The 19,638-nt window shown below is 44.3% G+C and overlaps 1 protein-coding gene across 4 annotated transcripts in view; it reads right to left on the reverse strand.

Annotated features, from left to right (window-relative positions):
• Positions 1-789: 789 nt before the first annotated feature.
• The window catches only part of efcab11 (EF-hand calcium binding domain 11), a 53,971-nt gene continuing 35,122 nt past the window's right edge, over positions 790-19,638 (reverse strand). The window contains exon 5 of one of the 4 annotated variants that reach the window (XM_060880516.1): positions 790-1,174. In XM_060880516.1, coding sequence (XP_060736499.1) covers positions 1,093-1,174 — 82 coding nt within the window. In that variant the 3' untranslated portion in view covers positions 790-1,092. Of the gene's footprint in view, positions 1,175-1,222; positions 1,364-19,638 lie in introns of those variants that run through there. The other 3 variants (XM_060880514.1, XM_060880518.1, XM_060880515.1) reach the window with 3 other exon arrangements.

Genomic DNA, 19,638 nt, shown 5'->3' on the forward strand with positions numbered 1-19,638 from the left:
GCCATTTATGCTGCGGCGCCCGGGGAGCAGTCGGGGGGGTTCGGTGCCTTGCTCAAGGGCACCTCAGTCGTGGTATTGCCGGCCCGAGACTCGAACCCACAACCTTAGGGTTAGGAGTCAGACTCTCTAACCATTAGGCCACGACTTATAGCAGGAAACAGTACGACGATCACACCACATAAGGCTACATAAGAATACGACGATCACACCACATAAGGCTACATAAGAATACGACGATCACACCACATAAGGCTACATAAGAATACGACGATCACACCACATAAGGCTACATAAGAATACGACGATCACACCACATAAGGCTACATAAGAATACGACGATCACACCACAGAAGGCTACATAAGAATACGACGATCACACCACATAAGGCTACATAAGGATACGACGATCACACCACATAAGGCTACATAAGAATACGACGATCACACCACAGAAGGCTACATAAGAATACGACGATCACACCACATAAGGCTACATAAGGATACGACGATCACACCACATAAGGCTACATAAGAATACGACGATCACACCACATAAGGCTACATAAGGATACGACGATCACACCACATAAGGCTGATAAAAGACTACAGAATAAAAGCTTATTTAACAAAGATTAACTGCGCCTTTATTGATGGTGAGCTTTTCCTTAGAGAGACTTTTATTAACAATTATGGAAGGAGTCTCCAGTGTCAGTGCTTTGTGACAGTAATTGTGTTTTTTTCTACGTTAAATATAACTATAGATGGACGAAATAATTTGCATATCGAACACGATTGGCTTAGATCCGGGCCTGTGTTATGACCTCACAATCTGAGCTCCTATGTAAATGAGATTTTATGTAAATGAGATGTAAATGAGATATGTAAATGAGATATCCTTTCGGAAAATGAAATGTAAAATGCAAATTTGTTGTAATATTTTAATGATATGTGATCAGATTTGAGCTCGTTTGAATGAACGGACGTGTTTCTGTACATGTGATTTGTTTTGTTTTTTTAAACCAGGCAGCTCCAGACATGAGCCTACGAGCTCTAAATGCTGTTCCCACAGACCCTCTGCTTTACCACAGTGCCTCAGCTGTTGGCCAGCCCATAACCCATAACGTCCTCAAAGTCCTTGAAGCTGACGTGTCCGTCTGAGTCGTGGTCCACGTGTCTGTCAGGAGAGAGAAGAAATTTCACCCAGTTACTGACTGTATAAAGAAAAATCTCCCCAGCCCAACACATTATAACAGGCCTGATGGTTATTTCCAGCTTTAGAAGCGGATAAAGCTTTATACCCGGTCCTGTAGGCGAGAGCGTAATCTTGTTAGTTGATGGATCTTAAGTGAGAGTGCACGGAAGCCTGAAACACGGGGAAAGAGCCAGAATGCCACCGACACACAACAACAAAACACTTCAACAGAGGCGAACACTGAAGGCGGTATTGAGTGACTGCCGGTGACGGATATTAACTCGAAACGGAGAACAGGGAAACCAATAAACACTCAGTTTCCTTTCTCAGATTCAATAAGGCACCCTGTCTTTAAATTCGATACTCGTCATAGTAATCAGTATCAATCTTGTAAATGTTAGCTGTAGGCCTGTGGCACTGTTAGTTTCTGTCATTTTCATGAAAATGATTCAGAAATATAGAACAAATCCAGCCAGTGGAGCTTCGCCATGCCCTCAGACCAAGTCTACCATGACTGCTTAAAATGTTCCCTCCACTGCACATTCACTGTCCAATAACATTAGGCCACGGCAAATCTTAATCTCTAGCCAGTAGGGAAAAAAACACAGAATTCTACCACAAAAGAGAACAGCAAGACAAAAGTCTGGTATGATGCTACTTAAAGATGGCGTCTCCGTTGTTTGAGAAATGCTTCAGAAAACTGAGTCGGGACGACAAACTAAACAAAAATCAAAACAAACGTGTAGCCAATGAGCAGAAAGGGGCGTGTCTTGTCGATATGGGCGGAGAGAGTGTTCAGTGCGCATGTGTGACATTAGCAGAAAGCGGTTTTAACATTGACATGGAGGATAAAAACAAAGAAAGAAAGAGAAGAAAGTCTTACGATAAGGTAAGAAGTAGGACGTGTTAATATAGGATCAGCTTTCCAGCGCTGGAGAGAACTGAAGGAGCAGGAAGTTGGTCACATATTCACAGATTGGAGTTTCCCGAGTCAATAACTCCTGAGCTAAACGCTGTTACTACACAAATAACACCTCTTTTCTATCGTAGTAATGTAGAGACGCAGCTACAACCGTGTTTTGTGTAGTAACAGTGTTTAGCTCAGGAGTTATTGACTCGGGAAACTCCAATCTGTGAATATGTGACCAACTTTACTTAAGACGCCGAGGCGCTTTTTTCCTTCTCGATAGATGAGTAACGTTGGTTTTGTTTTGTTACACAGAACTAATATATGTCTTTGTCCTTTACATGATTATGTTTGTGTGTCATTTTTGCTTGTTTGTTTATCTACAATCGTATTGTTCTTCCCTTCAGCTATGATAAAGACACATTTCTTTCCGTTAGTTGCCTGGGTTACGTATGTATGTGTGGGCGGAGCTATCAATACAGGGGTGGGACCCGTTTGGGTTAGGGGCGTGTTTGTTTTGGTGATTTTATATGTCGACATTGGCTTTCAAACATCGGAGACCCCACCTTTAAGAGATCTGCACTTTGCCTGGGCTTTTGATCAGGATGGAGGGTGATTCACGTGACAGAGGAACAGACCAGGGACAGGGGACAGTTTTACTGTTTACGATGCAGCACAAACATTGATATTTCTCCATAATAAATATGTCCAGCTGCACATTAGATTACTGCGCTGCTATAAGAAATAAAATTAGAGAGCATCTCAAGTCCAGTGCAATGCAACAATTCATTACAGCGCTAAGTAGGTTGCATCATGGACAATTAAGTAGGTTGGAATGATATCACTGTGTTAAAGATATAGTCCAGAATTAATGGCACCCTTAAACAAGATGAATGACTGATAAAAATCCTTAAAATATTTTTTGCAAATATTAAAAAGGTTACACATTCTTTATTCTTTCCTTACACATATTTTTCAGTATTGTTGCCTTTCTCCTTGTGTCGTGTTTCCTTTGTGTATGTTGTACATGTTGTGTATGTTGTGTAGGTTGCACACATTTACTTTTTTAAATTGTTGAGCTGCACGTGTTATAAAACGGATATAAAAAACAAGAAGCCGTTAAAAAAATACCCTTAAGCCCAATCAGGGCCGTAAAGACAATTTAAAAAGTTTCACAGAAAGTTGATCAGAAAGACGACGTAATCACGTTCGAGACGAAGAAGATTTCAGTACTGCATTCAGCGCTGTTCGAAAATAAAAAAATGTACGATGGCTCATCTGTAACGACAAACTGTCTGTAAAAAGTACCTTCTAAAACCAGCCCAGAAACCTACAGTAGATATTTTGGACTGTGTATATATAATATTGGCATATTTATTATGATATCACAAACTTAAAGCTCTCGTTAAAGTTGCCGTAAAATCCGGTGCTGAATCGCTGAAACTGGACGATGTGTGGATGCTTAAGCCGAAATGATTATTCGTTTTCCTGCAGGGTGCCAACATTTATGGAGCTGACTGTAGTGAGATCGTAGTGTGACTCAAATATGTCTCGGTTTGTATAAAGCTTCATGATTCATGACCGAAACGCCTTCCAAAATATTTTGCTATTCGTGTAAAGTTTAAGGAGGGCACGGTGTCTTAGTGGTTAGCACGTTCACCTCACACCTCCAGGGTTGGGGTTCGATTCCCGCCTCCGCCTTGTGTGTGTGGAGTTTGCATGTTCTCCCCGTGCCTCAGGGTTTCCTCTGGGTACTCTGGTTTCCTCCCCCGGTCCAAAGACATGCATGGTAGGTTGATTGGCATCTCTGGAAAATTGTCCGTAGTGTGTGATTGCGTGAGTGAATGAGAGTGTGTGTGTGTGCCCTGTGATGGGTTGGCACTCCGTCCAGGGTGTATCCTGCCTTGATGCCCGATGACGCCTGAGATACTCCCCGTGACCCGAGGTAGTTCGGATAAGCGGTAGAAGATGAATGAATGAATGTAAAGTTTAAATCGATCAGTTCGCCGAAGTTCCCTAATTTGGTGGCCCATGTTCGGTCACGCCTGTGTGTGTGTGTGTGTGTGTGTGAGTGTGTAGGCTGTCTTAGAAGAGTAGGTCAGGACTAGGACATAGAGTATGCAGAGATATGGAGATAAACATCAGCATGTTGGGCCTTTACACGCCTGGATCTAAATTCAAAGTGACTTGAGCCAGTGTCCAGACTTATCACACGCTCCCAGAGCCATTTCTATAAAGCGCAGCTCACTGAGAAAGCAGACGCTTGATTACATCGTCAGATGAGCGAGGATGAACGAGCAGATAAAGATGATGCACGAGCAATTGCATCAGTTTGGGAAAAGAGCATGTTAGAGAGCGTTTTTTTTTCTTCTTCTTTCACTCACTGCCCACTTCCTGCACAGATTAAATTGAATGGAATAAATAGCTGAACCGAAATCTCCTATTTCCTGCTCATTGGATCTTTCTTCCTGTTCAGCCGGCAGGTTATCGCACGGATCTGAGAGCATCTTGCTGCAGTATTTGATAAGCCTGTGAGTCCGTGCTGGGAATTAACTTGGACGGTGTAACTAAAGGCAGAATCGATGTGGATGGAGGCTGAGAAAGAAAAAAAAAGTCTCCCATCCAGAGTGTGAGGATCTTCTTTGGGAGCTTGTGTGTTTTCCGGTCTCGCTCTCTTCTCTCTAGGTGATTTCTCTATTACTCCGAGCAGCAGACTGATGGAGTGCAAACCCAGCAGATGTGAGGGAAATTTGGTAGCAACAGGGAGGAGAATTAAAACAGCATTAGGCATCCAGTAACTGGAAAATCACGCTTTCCCGTTCCGTGCTGGTGAATCTCATTCAAACGGTTGTGCACTAAGGACGTAATTAGATTAGAACGCGGTCCTCCCTGCGGAGGAGGACGTCCTCGGACCTCAGCCCCTGCGCTGTTCCGTCAGAAATCACCATCCGGTGCTCCAGAGCTGTCAGAAGTCCATGATGACAAAATGTTGGGATTAACGCAGGATTGGGGTGTGTGTGATGAGGACGGCATGTGATGAGGACGGCGTGTGCTGAAGCGCCGATTAAGCGGTGACGGTGGCTGCGGCGTGTTTGACTGACTGGTCTGATATTAACACTGAAGCAACACGTCAAGTCGCCTGGAAAGTTGTCAGATCGGTAAAAGTGCTGGAGGGGCTCTGCTGTCCCCGCTGTCTTTACCATGTTGAGTGAAAACACACAAACACACACACACACATTGCTGAATCTTTGGGTTGTGCCAGACATCAAATCCACAACATTGTCATTCAACGAGTGTCACTACGCTGGACCTTCAGTGTAAATTAAATGCGCTCCGGTGATCAGTGCTGCATGTCAACCTTTTTATTACCAACTGATTCCTGCTGAAACGTTGAACAACCTTTTGTTTGGAGAAGCGATTTCATTACATTTACATTTACATTTACGGCATTTAACAGATACACACTTATCCAGAGTGACTTACAACTGAGCAATTGAGGGTTAAGGGCCTTGCTCAGGGGCCCAGAAGTGGCAGCTCGGTCCTGGGGTACGAACCCATGACCTTCCGATCAGTAGTCCAACACCTTAACCACTGAGCTGCTACATCCATCATCATTATAAGTACAAGATTTTAAATAAAAAGATAAAAAGTTCTCATTCTGTTGTCAGGAGATTTGAATCCCGGTGAGAAACCGTCAGCTATGCGTTGTCAGGAAGCGGACTGGTCTGTGCAATAGGGGGAAGTCATGGCCTAATGGTTAGAGAGTCTGACTCCTAACCTAAGGTTGTGGGTTCGAGTCTCGGGCCGGCTATGACTGAGGTGTCCTTGAGCAAGGCACCGAACCCCCCTCAACTGCTCTTATTCCTTAGGCTTTCTCTATGGTTCCTCGTTCATCACTCTAGTAAGAACAACCAGCAATTGCAAACAGTGAGGTAAGAAATGTTCTGTCCAGCGCTGTGGAGGTGTCTCACCACTGATACGATGAGACATGGAGAAATTCTTATTCTGATGGCACGAAGGTATAAAAAACATGCAAAAGAGCTCCAGGTTTGATTCGACAGATGACAAGCAGGTCTTTAATGTGTGTCAGACAAGCTGAGAAGTTCAGTGAAGGGGGAAAGCGATTATGGATCATTCTTTAGGAATGAATACGCATGACTCGTATCGTATCGCTGTATGATAACTGAGCACTCGGGCTAGGAGTCGGCGCTCCGGCAGAATATGAATAGTTCCAGTTTCGCTATAAATTGAAAAAGCGATATTATAAATATAGATTTGTAATCTGTGTCATTTGACACAGGCGAGATGGAACTGGAGTAACGACGGAAGCAGGAGCGCCGAGTCTTCTTAAAGCTCGCCAGATTCCGTCTGAGAAGAATCCGGAACCGTGAGTGTGGGGGGAAAAAAATTGTGTTGGGCAACGTGTCCTCAGCAAAAAATGTGCTGGACAACCTTAACTGTGATAAATATTACTTGGGAAATGTGTTGCTCTGGTTTTTCTGTGTCCCAGAATTCCCTACGGGAGGACGCAGCAGTCTTCCCAGGAGACAGAACTGGGTAATGACATCATCAGTGAGCACCAGAGGCACAGCTATATTAATCTGAGTGCTGCTTGCCTGATTTTTTCCCCCTTTTTTTTTTGTTTTTTGTTGTTTTTGGTTTTTTTTTCTTTTCAGAAGGGAGCGATGGGAAAAGAGGCATGGCGGAACCCGAGCGCTACTCTGTCATTGTCAGAGGAAGCACACTTAGCTCCCGTACTGACGCTGCAGAAAAGTTGAGGGGAAAAAAATCTGCTTGGCTAGTTCCACTCGCGTAACCTCTTCACGCTAACACCGTGTGCTGAGTGTTATGGCGTTATTGGAGCATGTGTCCAAATTGTGCTATAAGACAGTATATCTACGATATCAGCTACTGAGAAACAAAGGCGTAACATCTGGTCCTGGAATGTGCTCGAACATTCCGACTTTGTGGCATGACGTGTTTGGGTTCTTAGTGTTTTTTAAGGATAAATCAGGACGGTCGTAAATACTTAATAAGAAACTGTAACTTTCTTAGGGGGGCACGGTGGCTTAGTGGTTAGCACGTTCGCCTCACACCTCCAGGGTCGGGGGTTCGATTCCCCCTCCGCCTCCACCTTGTGTGTGTGGAGTTTCCATGTTCTCCCTGTGCTTCGGGGGTTTCTTCCGGGTACTCCGGTTTCCTCCCCCGGTCCAAAGACATGCATGGTACGTTGATTGGCATCTCTGGAAAAATTGTCCGTAGTGTGTGATTGTGTGAGTGAATGAGAGTGTGTGTGTGTGTGCCCTGTGATGGGTTGGCACTCCGTCCAGGGTGTATCCTGCCTTGATGCCCGATGACGCCTGAGATAGGCACAGGCTCCCCGTGACCCGAGGTAGTTCGGATAAGCGGTAAAAGATGAGTGATTGAGAGAGAACTTTCTTCATTCGATATAAATAAAACATATCGAGGTGTTTAACACGTTTTAACACGTCACGACACTAAGGTAGCTGCGTGTAAATGTTTCAGAAGCTGTAGATGCAGCTTGTTTTCTTAATAAAGAATAACAGGTGCTAAGTTGCACGTGGAGTGACGTGACGTGTGAAATCATTAGCATGATTCTGGTTGTTTTGGTACAGTACAGAATTCTGTGTGAAGTACAGCTGGACATCGCCATAGCGACGCTCCATAAAGCCCTTACATGTTCCTGTTCAGTTCTGCTGTAGCGTTTCGACCTCGTAGCGTTACGCCTCGACCGTAAGGCGCAATTTACAGCGAGTCTCTACACTATATAGCCTTTAGGTTATTAAAGAAACATAAGAGGATGCATTTTATTGTTCCGTCTCTGCGGTCGACTCCATAAGACTTTAATTTACACGCGCGCTTTAATCTTCTGCTCCTGAAGTGATTTTCAGGCTGCCTTAAATCACACCTCAGGTGCTAAATTGGCACATTTGCATTGACTCCGCCCTTTATATCAAATTGCGCATTCAGACGAGATTGAATCCTCTGTTACAGACTGCGCGGTCTCACGTCTCATCGCATGACCCTCGTTGTCCTTTGACTATTTCGATCCTGCCGAGGGCATGTGTGAGCTCACAGAAGTGCTCTGTTCACTTTTTCTGTAGCTGAATGAATCACAGACTCTTAGTGATTGGACGCGTTTCTCCGGCTCATCACCGCAAATTAAAATGGTGGGAGGTTTGTTGGGTTTGCATATGGCAGTATGGCATGGGGACCACACGGGCAATCTAAGATGCTCACTATCTCACAGATGAAACCATTCCACTCCGGCAGACTGGGAGCCTGTGGGAGAGCAATCGCGCCGCTCAGCCGTGCTCTGATTGTGTCTTAATTGGGACGCTTCACATCTCTCATAGCGCTTCTGCTTTTCATTCCGCCCCCTCCCTCCGTTCTGCCAGGACAAGGGGTGTGATCTGCAGTCACCGTGTTCTCGCCGCTGATCGATGGAGAGCCGACTCGCCACAGGAGAGATGTTACGGCTACAGCCTCTTTTTTAGATTAACTAAATCTCCTCCTGTTAAAAAGCCGAGCGCGGTGCTGTCATGGCAACCTCTGAAAGCATCGGCGAGAGTTGTGAAATGTGCAGCAGAAATTTCTTCGCTGCCTTTAGCCTCCAGACATTATATTGATGGCGCTGTAATGGTTGGCTGCCTTTCACCTGCCTGTGCTACCTGCTGAGCCTACAAAGAAGTCTCGTTACAACGCCTGTGTCTATACGTCTAACCCCAGAGCATATACACATTATCCTGTCTAAACACACACACCGCCACAAATCTGCTGTTCCGCGCTGATCTTTTCACACAGAGACGGTCGACAGAAGGCGTAATGAGGACTCAAAGCTTTATAACAATGATACAATATCACAAGTCCTATAGTGTCAGAGCTATATATATATATATATATATATATATATATGCTTATATAGGGGGCACGGTGTCTTAGTGGTTAGCACGTTCGCCTCACACCTCCAGGGTTGGGGGTTCGATTCCCGCCTCCACCTTGTGTGTGTGGAGTTTGCATGTTCTCCCCGTGCCTCGGGGGTTTCCTCCGGGTACTCCGGTTTCCTCCCCCGGTCCAAAGACATGCATGGTAGGTTGATTGGCATCTCTGGAAAAATTGTCCGTAGTGTGTGATTGTGTGAGTGAATGAGAGTGTGTGTGTGCCCTGCGATGGGTTGGCACTCCGTCCAGGGTGTATCCTGCCTTGATGCCCGATGACGCCTGAGATAGGCACAGGCTCCCCGTGACCCGAGATAGTTCAGATAAGCGGTAGAAGATGAATGAATGAATATGCTTATATACACACAATACATGAGTTGCAATGAGGTATATACACTCACCGGCCACTTTATTAGGTACAACTCATTAGGTACTGCTGCTGTAGCCCATCCGCCTCAAGGATCGACGTGTTGTGTGTTCAGAGATGCTCTTCTACATACCTCGGTTGTAACGAGTGGTTATTTGAGTTACTGTTGCCTTTCTATCAGCTCGAACCAGTCTGGCCATTCTCCTCTGACCTCTGGCATCAACAAGGCATTTGCGCCCACAGAACTTATCCAATCAGCAGCTCAATCCATGATATCATGCAGATACATGTGAAGAGCTTCGGTCCATTTTCATGTCAACCATCTGAGTTTCCAGAACTGGAAATAATATGTGAACTTAACATGTTGTTAGTTTGATATTTTCAGAAAATCAGCCGGTTCTTCAGGCAGAAAGGCCATGCTGATGAGAGAAGTCAGAGGACAATGTCCAGACTGTTTCACTCTCACAGGACGTCTGTGTTAACTTAGATAACCTCTCTTTACATCCGTGGTGAACTGAAAAGTATCTCAGAATGCACGAACACTTGATATACAACAACAGAGGTTTCTACATCAGCTTCCCTTCCTGTGAGCCAAGAACAGGACACAATAAACAGTGCTCCAAGTGAGCAAATAAATAAATAGATTTGTTACATGACCTTTGTTTCGCTAAGAGCTCAGAATAACCGAATAATCCAATTCACGATTCATTTGCTTTCTTATCATCACTTTTTTTTTTAAATACTTATACAAATAAACGAAGAAAGAACATTTTGTTTTTCTCTTCGTTTTCTCTAAACCGTGTTCTATTGAGACAGCCAGCGAATCAGAATGGCTGTGTGGTTTATTTGAGCGTTATTATGCTTTTATACACACAAATCATTTTATGACTATGTCACTGTTCGTCGTTGTGATTTGTAAAAAAAAAATAAATAAATAAATAAATTTCACCCCGTCGATTGTGTATTTCCGCTAACGTTCGCTCTGTCTGTCTGGCATTACAGTACAGTATATCACTTATATTGCTAACTCGTTCAATCGAATCGATATCCCTAATCGTTATAACAATACACATCGTCTTTGTTCGATTTTTTGCAGCACATTTGCAGAGCATCTATCCATCCATCAGGGACCAGCCTTATTCTAAAACATCCTGCAGGATTGGATAAAAAACAAAGCTGCACATCTCTAGAGTGCGAACGAGCCAAACAGCCAAACACGTAGCCTGCCAAGCCCGCACAAGCACTCCCACATGTCCAGAACCAAGAACGGACTTCAGACACGTGTGTGCACCAATACACAGACAATCGGCTGTAATCTTTCCACACGATGCACATAAGACATAAGGTACAGGAACGCTGGAGGCGGAAAGTGACGTCGAGCCGCACCGACACCTTCTCAGCACAAAGCCACAAACGCGTAGCTAGCACTTACAGTATAAATTAGAGTGCGCTCACGGGGAGGAAAGATTGATGACTATGCCTTGCACATCTCATGACTCTAAGACTCTCATGCTTAGTTAATAAGAGATCACGGCGCCTTTTCACATCTGCACACATCCTAGTTACTGAGGAGGCAGGTTTTTAAAGGGAATTAAAAGAGACGTCTGGGAGACATCTTCAAGGAGCTTCTGGGCCAAACCGAGGCTGAGGCGGTGTGTAGGCCAGGGTTTGCAGGTGCTAAATGGATTATGAAACTGGCAACGCTAGCACACAAACGAATGGTGTTTGCTCCAAGGCTTTGGATGTCAAATAAATTTTTGCAGCCTCCATTGGTCTCAAAACTCCTAACGAGGATTTCTTTAAGTACGACGGGATTTATTTCGACATGAGTTTCGTCCCGAAAAGTCGTCGTGTGCCGCCGTTTCGGTTTGGCAGCACTGTCGTTTTCAGTAGTTTTCATAATAACTCCTGGTCTTATTGCAGAGACACTGATATTCAATCATCATCTGCTCCAGGAGATTCAGTGTTTATGCTACTTGACTATTTATCCAATTTTATAAGACAAGAGAAAAAAAAAAGTAGACGCTCTTTACAAAATGCCAGACTCATCATGAAATTTCCTCAGTGTTTAATCGGTGTAATGAGAGAGAGAGAGAGAGAGAGAGAGAGAGAGAGAGAGAGAGAGTGAGACGGTCTTTTCTGTAGTCTTTTCAGACCGACTCGTTCCTCCTCCTCCTTTGCCTATTGACACTTTGGCTCTATTCAAACGCTCTGATTCTTTAGCTTCTCACGGCACTTCTTCTCAAGCCTCCACAATAAAGCCTCTTTAATGGCATGCGCGTCTCCACGCTGACAAGCGACAGCATTCACCTATACAAACCGTACAGAACGTGCAATGAGCGCTGATACAAACCAGTGGTACTGAATGGTACCATGCCAGTATTGTTCTTTGTCTGGCTCGGAACACAGAGCACGTAGGACACAAAGGAGGAGAAATCTAGACTGCCGGAGTAATCAATCTTATGTTCTGTCCCCGGAGGGACACCACCTGCTGCTTCATGCCAAGCTGCAGAATATCTGGGAAAGCAGGGTGCGTTCCTGAAAACCGGTGATGCTCAGGGCTTCGCTCACTTACATCATTTTGAATAATCATGTGGATTTAAGGGTCCCAAAAAATGTTCAATTCCTTTTATACCACAGCAACAATTCAAATTCATTCATTAATTTTCTACCGCTTATCCGAACTACCTCGGGTCTCGGGTCTCAGGCATCATCGGGCATCAAGGCAGGATACACCCTGGACGGTGTGCCAACCCATCGCAGGGCACACACACACACTCTCATTCACTCACGCAATCACACATTACAGACAATTTTCCAGAGATGCCAATCAACCTACCATGCATCTTTGGACCGGGGGAGGAAACCGGAGTACCCGGAGGAAACCCCAGAGGCACGCGGAGAAAATGCAAACTCCACGCACACAAGGCGGAGGCGGGAATCGAACCCCCAACCCTGGAGGTGTGAGGCGAACGTGCTAACCACTAAGCCACCATGACCCCCACAATTCAAATTTTTATTCATTAAATATCTTTATATGTTTTATCCATTTCTAGTTACATGTAAGGTTGAATGCCCATCAATGAAGTTCGACACCAGACACAACACCTCATGGATGGTTTTATTTCCACCATCACCACCAGCACTCCGATCCGCATTAGAACCGGTTACACCACATTCTAAACTGAACTGACTCATGAAAGGTTTAGTAAATAACCGACAAGCTCCATCGTCAGTCGGATCATCGGTGGGAGCTGAAAAGATCCCTGAGAAGTGACACGTAAAAACACAGCCTTAGCCTTTAAATGAGCAAATCAAAGCATCAAAAGCACATTCATCATGCCTGGCAGAGTGCCATGTTCTAAATCAAGTGTAAAAGCTTAAAAAACCCAGAGGCGAAGTGCGTGTTGGGCACAGATGAGAAATCCAGAGCAGAAATGAGGTACCATGTGAGGAAGCCCTGCTGGGGATGAAATGACCCCGCTATTGAGGAGGTAAGGATGGCGTCGTGCTAGGCAGCGCCGAGGACTGGGGCTCGGCTGCCTGAGCCGGGCCAGTGGGTTGATGGGACGACACCAGGGTTCCACGCTCCTTTCATTAACACTTCATCTCACTCACCTGAGGGGAGCTGAAATACCAAATCAAATATAAAGAGCGGGGAATCTCTGAGCGCACCTCGTGGCCTCGCTGCCTGGCGTGTGCCTAGAATCGCAGCCTTGTGCACTATTCAACACGCTCTTAAGATACACGCGTGCTCCAGCTGTGTTCCAGTTGCATATTCAAATCTCACACATCACAGGATTTTCCCTCAGAAGGATGGCGTGCTGGTCCTGTGTTCTTGTGGATGTGGATGAGCAGGGAAGGAGCTCTCTCGCTTTTGTGTCATGAAATATGCCTCTCTGCTTCTTTACCGAGCCCCAATTTCTTTTGTCACACACCGCTGGATGAAAGCTCTTCATGTTTTAAGGAGGCCCGCTGAGAGGCGCCACATGCGATTCTGTCAGAATCAATGGGAATGCGCTGTGCTGATGGGGATTTGTGTTTTTAATTCGATTTCTCTTTGCTGTCTAGACACTAGCTCAAAGACAGCAGTGGAAATGCACTCCTGTTGCTTTGAGTGGTGATATATGCCACCCTGCATCGCTCCGACGCTGAAAGATCTCCCCAAGTGTTCTGTTGAAACAAAGTTGAGAAGATAGAAGTTAGGCAACGTCCTCCAGTGGTCTACTAACAGACTGTGAAGTCTGAGATGTCTCGTGGGAACCGGGCAATGGGCACACCATGTTAAACACCATCTCCGGGACTGTTTTGCCTCTGAGGCGGTCGGCATTCCTAATTCACACCATTGTCTGCGCACATTCGTGCCGGCGTTTCACTCCTCCCCCTCAAAAAGTCAACACATGCTGGGGTGGAAATTCAAATGTGGAGCATTGCAGTAAATGTCAGGGACAATGTGGGTCTTTGAGATCAGAGATGTGAGCGTGGGGGTGTCGAAGACGAGGACCGCCGATGCCTTCAGATAAGGGTGTCCTGCCACCCGTGGGTTTCATGACACGACCATCAGGAGGGCACGCAAGAGCTCGAGAAGAACAACTAACAACCCAAGCTAATGTAAGAAAATAATAAGTATTATTATTATTATTAATAATAATAATATTATTATTATTATTATTATTATTATTATTATTATTATTATTATTATTATTATTATTATTAATAATAATAATAATAATAATAATAATAATAATAATAATAATAAATAAATAAATAAATAAATAAATAAATAAATAAATAAATAAATGTAGGGGGGCACGGTGGCTTTGTGGTTAGCACGTCCGCCTTGTGTGTGTGGAGTTTGCATGTTCTCCCCGTGCCTCGGGGGTTTCCTCCGGGTACTCCGGTTTCCTCCCCCGGTCCAAAGACATGCTTGGTAGGTTGATTGGCATCTCTGGAAAATTGTCCGTAGTGTGTGATTGCGTGAGTGAATGAGAGTGTGTGTGTGTGTGCCCTGTGATGGGTTGGCACTCCGTCCAGGGTGTATCCTGCCTTGATGCCTGATGACGCCTGAGATAGGCACAGGCTCCCCGTGACCCGAGGTAGTTCGGATAAGCGGTAGAAGATGAATGAATGAATAATAAAATGTTTAAAGCAAATACACGGCAATCTGCCACATGATGCTTAGAAAGAATTAAACCACAGTGATGTTCAATAAAATGAAACGATTCATTTCTGAATCCTGTCAGAAATACAGAAAGGCATATTAGAAGTCTAAAGGCAGATATTGAATTCCTGTTAAACACTACAGCCTGTCTTATACCCGATATAAGATATAAGACACGTTCATGTAGAGTTTCATCCATTTCATACGTCTGACTGAGGACGTCATGGAAACATCCCAAAAAAAAAAAAAAAACAACTGTGTAATGAAAGAACTCCCGACGATCAGACCAACGCTGTTTTGTTCCACCACTCGGAAGCTGTCGGTTCCAACTCTTAGTTGGATGTTAACTTCAGTCCCTGGGCATATCAGTGTTGATTTGTTCCTTTTGGTTTTCCCTTTTGTTTCTGTGTACACCCACAAAAAAAAAAAGATGTGTGATTTCTGCAGGCGCTTTGTGCAAAGAGCTGAATAAATGCCATGGAAATTCGAGCTGACTTCAACTCAAATGCTATTGAGATAATCTCTTTCCTAATCATTTGCACAAGCGGAGAGAAACGACTACAGAAAAGAACTCGGAGGTTCCTCTTGATGGAAGGAGCTGCAGGAGAGCGACCGGTTTCTCTTCAGATACTCCATTCTCTCTCTGTCGCTCTCTCCGAGAGTCAAGTGTTTGATCTAGTTAATCTGACTTAATGGCCAGTGGATATATTACATTTTATTCTAATGGCTCTCCAAGAAAAAAAAAAGTGCAGCGGTGCTCCTTTGGGCTCAGGTCCAACACCATTAAAAGTCAGGGATGCCGAAATCTTTAAACAGGCAGCATAAAAAAAATAAAAAAAAATCTATATCTCTGGAATGAGCATCTGTTGGAAATCAAAGTGTCCTTGAATTCAAATGGAAGAGGAACTACTGAAAGGGAGCGAAGAGGACCTGAGGCGCCCCGGAGAGCGACATCAAGGCCTTCGTGTCGCCGGGAGAACATTACACATGCCCTCTGACTGCTGTCCTACAATTCTTCTGGAAGAACACGTGGCATTTCTTTTTCAAGTCAAACAGAAAGAGTAAACACACAAACGCACACGCGCACACTCATACAGACGGAGGAAGTCACGGTCGTCTCAGACTGACGCTGGGATTCGGACGAGGACGAGAGCGCTGATAAATATTTGGACCGAGTGAACATCGGAAAACGTCCTGAGTCGAAGGAGTGACGGATGAATTCTGAGAAATGCCTCAGCTAAAAAAAATACGTCGATTATATTGTGGGAATTTGAAAAGAAACACAAAAGCGGTTCATATAAGATGGCAACAAGGTTCCTAAGAGTTTGTGCTGTCACGTTACCTGGCAAGGTAAGGAAACAAATGAGGCAGTTATGTGCTGCTTAACGAATCCCTGAACACTTTATTTAAAAAACTGCTAAATAGACACTTTGGGATAATCAGTTAGTTAGTTAGTTTAATTTCTTTTGTGAATACCTGAGAAACTATTAAATCAGTCTCGACACCTTTAGCCTCATTAAAAATGCTAAGGACAGGTGGTGCAACAGAAAATCGTTCAGAGGTCACAGGTTCGAATCCCAGAGCCAAAATTGGCCTTGCTGTCTGAGAGGGAGGGGTACGGGGTCTCTCTCTCCTCCGACAATGACAGCGATGCTAAAGAAGGTAAGAATTAGGTGGAAAATGAAACAAACACCAATTCATTTTGTGCTAATTAAACTAGCACACAAAATTAACACCGGTACGATTTATGACGTGTCTGTTTGCATTGCTCTATCCACTACTAATAAAGATGTAAACCCAGGAAGAGGCACGGCACGGAACGGTGACGCACTGACGCTGAGGTTACTGCTCGTTTTCCTACAAAGACCAAACCTGGGACACGCCAACTGTGTGAAACGTGGACTGCGGATTAAAAGACGCCTCGACGTAGCGGAGAAACTCAACCACAGAGATATCAAAGAGCTTAGGACTAAAAAGGAAACTTCAATACAATAACACGTTAGATGAAGTCATAATTAAATTAAGGCTTTCATGTAAAACGAGTAAACGGGACGGAGGGCATTAATACGGCTCAAGTGTAGTAAAATATAATCTACAGACAGAACACCTTATTTGTTGTTCCGACTGTTTGTTATACCGTATGTGAGGTTGGCTGTGGATTCTTTACTGTTCAGAAAATTACACAGGAGTACTGTTTAATGTGTTTTGAACCGATGCTTGTGTTTACGATGTGCGATGGGTTGCCAGATCTGCCCGAAAAAACCTGCTGAATTGTCAAACAGTGTAAAAAGACCTTATAGTTTCCCTAAACAGCTCTTACACCAGGGTCCTAAAATGGTCTGGGAGGTTAGTCATCAATAAAAATGCTCTAGAAGAAGGAAGAAAAAGCCTTTCCTGTGCTACAGTGATGGAAAAGTTTTACTGATCAATTATATAAAGTGACTAAAAGCATGTTCTCCCCGTGCCTCGGGGGTTTCCTCCGGGTACTCCGGTTTCCTCCCCCGGTCCAAAGACATGCATGGTAGGTTGATTGGCATCTCTGGAAAATTGTCCGTAGTATGAGAGTGTGTGTGTGTGTGTGTGTGCCCTGCGATGGGTTGGCACTCCGTCCAGGGTGTATCCTGCCTGATGCCCGATGACGCCTGAGATAGGCACAGGCTCCCCGTGACCCGAGGTAGTTCGGATAAGCGATAGAAGATGAGCGAGTGAGTGTGTGACTAAAAGCGTAATGTCTGTTTTAAATAGAAACCTGAATTTACATATTTGTACAGTATAGAGTTAAAGCCGTGTTCCAACTTGAACTGCGAGCGTGTGGAATCCTCGTCTCGGTCTCTCGTCTCGGTCTCTCGTCTCGGTCTCTCGTCTCGGTCTCTCGTCTCTACTCGGCAGAGGTGCTACTGAAAACGGTATTGGATTGAACAGGACAGACAACAGCACAATTTCCTAATAAAAAGCCTTGACAAGCCGGGTCACAATGGAGAATTAGAGCCACAAAAGGCGATGATGGATATGCTAAACATCCCAAACAAGCCCCTGGCCTCGTGTTAACCGCCGCCTTCTTCTCAAACATATTTACATTTTCAGCACAAATGGAAATTCGGATATGGCACAGAGGGGGTAAACAGGCCCTGCTAGAGAAAAACACAGCTGATTGAGCTCTTGTCTCATCTGATTACAGGTTTTATATATCAGCTACGAGAAAGAGAGAGCGGCTAGCACCGAGCGCTCGCGGCTCTGCCGCTCGCCGGAGCAAAAGCTGAGGGATCCTGCACTGCAATTCATTCATTAGCATGCTAATTACATCCATTCAGAAGGGAAAATATCCAGAAATACCCAGCACCGTGTCAGGCGGCAACAGAAAGCAGAAGAGAAATCCGTCTCCACGTCTCTGCTTAAGGCTGCTGGTGCCTCCTTCGTGTCAGATTTGGAGCTCTATTAGCAACATCCAAACAGTTTTTGAGTGGGCTGCAGAATGATGGGCTAATATTTGTTAACCGCTCGGCTCTGATAATGTGACAGGATGTGATTAGCGCTCACTGTGAATGAAGTCCCTGCTTAGATGAATCCTGTCAAGTTTCCCCTGACGACTTGAGAGATTATAACAGCGTTTAAATGTCACTTTTTTTAATCTAGTTTCTTTTTAATGAAGTTTTTTATCCAGGTTTATTAGAACCCTCAGAACCCTCTGTAGTATTTTTGTAAACTTGAAGTATATTAAAGGTGGGGTCTCCGTTGTTTGAGAAATGCTTCAGAAAACTGCGTTGTGCCGCCAAACAAAACAAAAACAAAAGTAACGTGTAGCCAATGAGCAGAAAGGGGCGTGTCTTGTCAATATGGGCGGAGAGAGTGTTCAGTGCGCATGTGTGACATTAGCAGAAAGTGGTTTTAACATTGACATGGAGGATAAAAACAAAGAAAGAAAGCGAAGAAAGGCTTACGATAAGGTAAGAAGTAGGACGTGTTAATATAGGATCAGCTTTCCAGCGCTGGAGAGAACTGAAGGAGCAGGAAGTTGGTCACATATTCACAGATTGGAGTTTCCTGAGTCAATAACTCCTGAGCTAAACGCTGTTACTACACAAATAACACCTCTTTTCTATCGTAGTAATGTAGAGACGCAGCTACAACCGTGTTTTGTGTAGTAACAGTGTTTAGCTCAGGAGTTATTGACTCGGGAAACTCCAATCTGTGAATATGTGACCAACTTTACTTAAGACGCCGAGGCGCTTTTTTCCTTCTCGATAGGTGAGTAACGTTGGTTTTGCTTTGTTACACAGAACTAATATATGTCTTTGTCCTTTACATGATTATGCTTGTGTGTCATTTTTGCTTGTTTGTTTTTCTACAATCGTATTGTTCTTCACTTCAGCTATGATAAAGACACATTTCTTTCTGTTAGTTGCCTGGGTTACGTATGTATGTGTGGGCGGAGCTATCGATACAGGGGTGGGACCCATTTGGGTTAGGGGCGTGTTTGTTTTGGTGATTTCAAATGTCAACATTGGCTTTCAAACAACGGAGACCCCACCTTTAATGACCCGATGTACCAACAGCTTTAAGGAGCTGTTTCCACTTTGACTTTAACTAACAGTATGGAAATCTTTGTGTTAATATTCAAACGACTAAAATGAGTTTGTCGTAAACTTGTATCTGACATACGCCGTCAGGCTTAAACTGTGTATATCGTATTACCTTTATAGCGTTTAGCGGACTCCCTCATCCAGAGCGACCTACAGAAATACTTTGGAGTCTCGAACAAAAACACATCCTCGTGCTAGTTCACTAGGTCAGGAACTCCGAAAATATTATCTAGAACATTCTGTAAAAACATACTGTGTTATTTCTGTATTATTGGCAACACAAGTGAGCCAACACGAACCCGTAATTTAAGACAAATATAACTATTAAAAACGTATAAACATAAGACAGGCCCCTCTGTCTGCGCGGAGAAGTGAGCCGTAAACACACGCCTCGGCTGATGATTTAGTGCTGGTGCGTTATTATCGATATTATATATATTCTTAAATGTTTTATACGCATAGAAGTGAGTCG

The sequence above is a fragment of the Tachysurus vachellii genome, chromosome 10 (assembly GCF_030014155.1).
Source record: "Tachysurus vachellii isolate PV-2020 chromosome 10, HZAU_Pvac_v1, whole genome shotgun sequence".
Taxonomy (NCBI): Eukaryota; Metazoa; Chordata; class Actinopteri; order Siluriformes; family Bagridae; genus Tachysurus; species Tachysurus vachellii.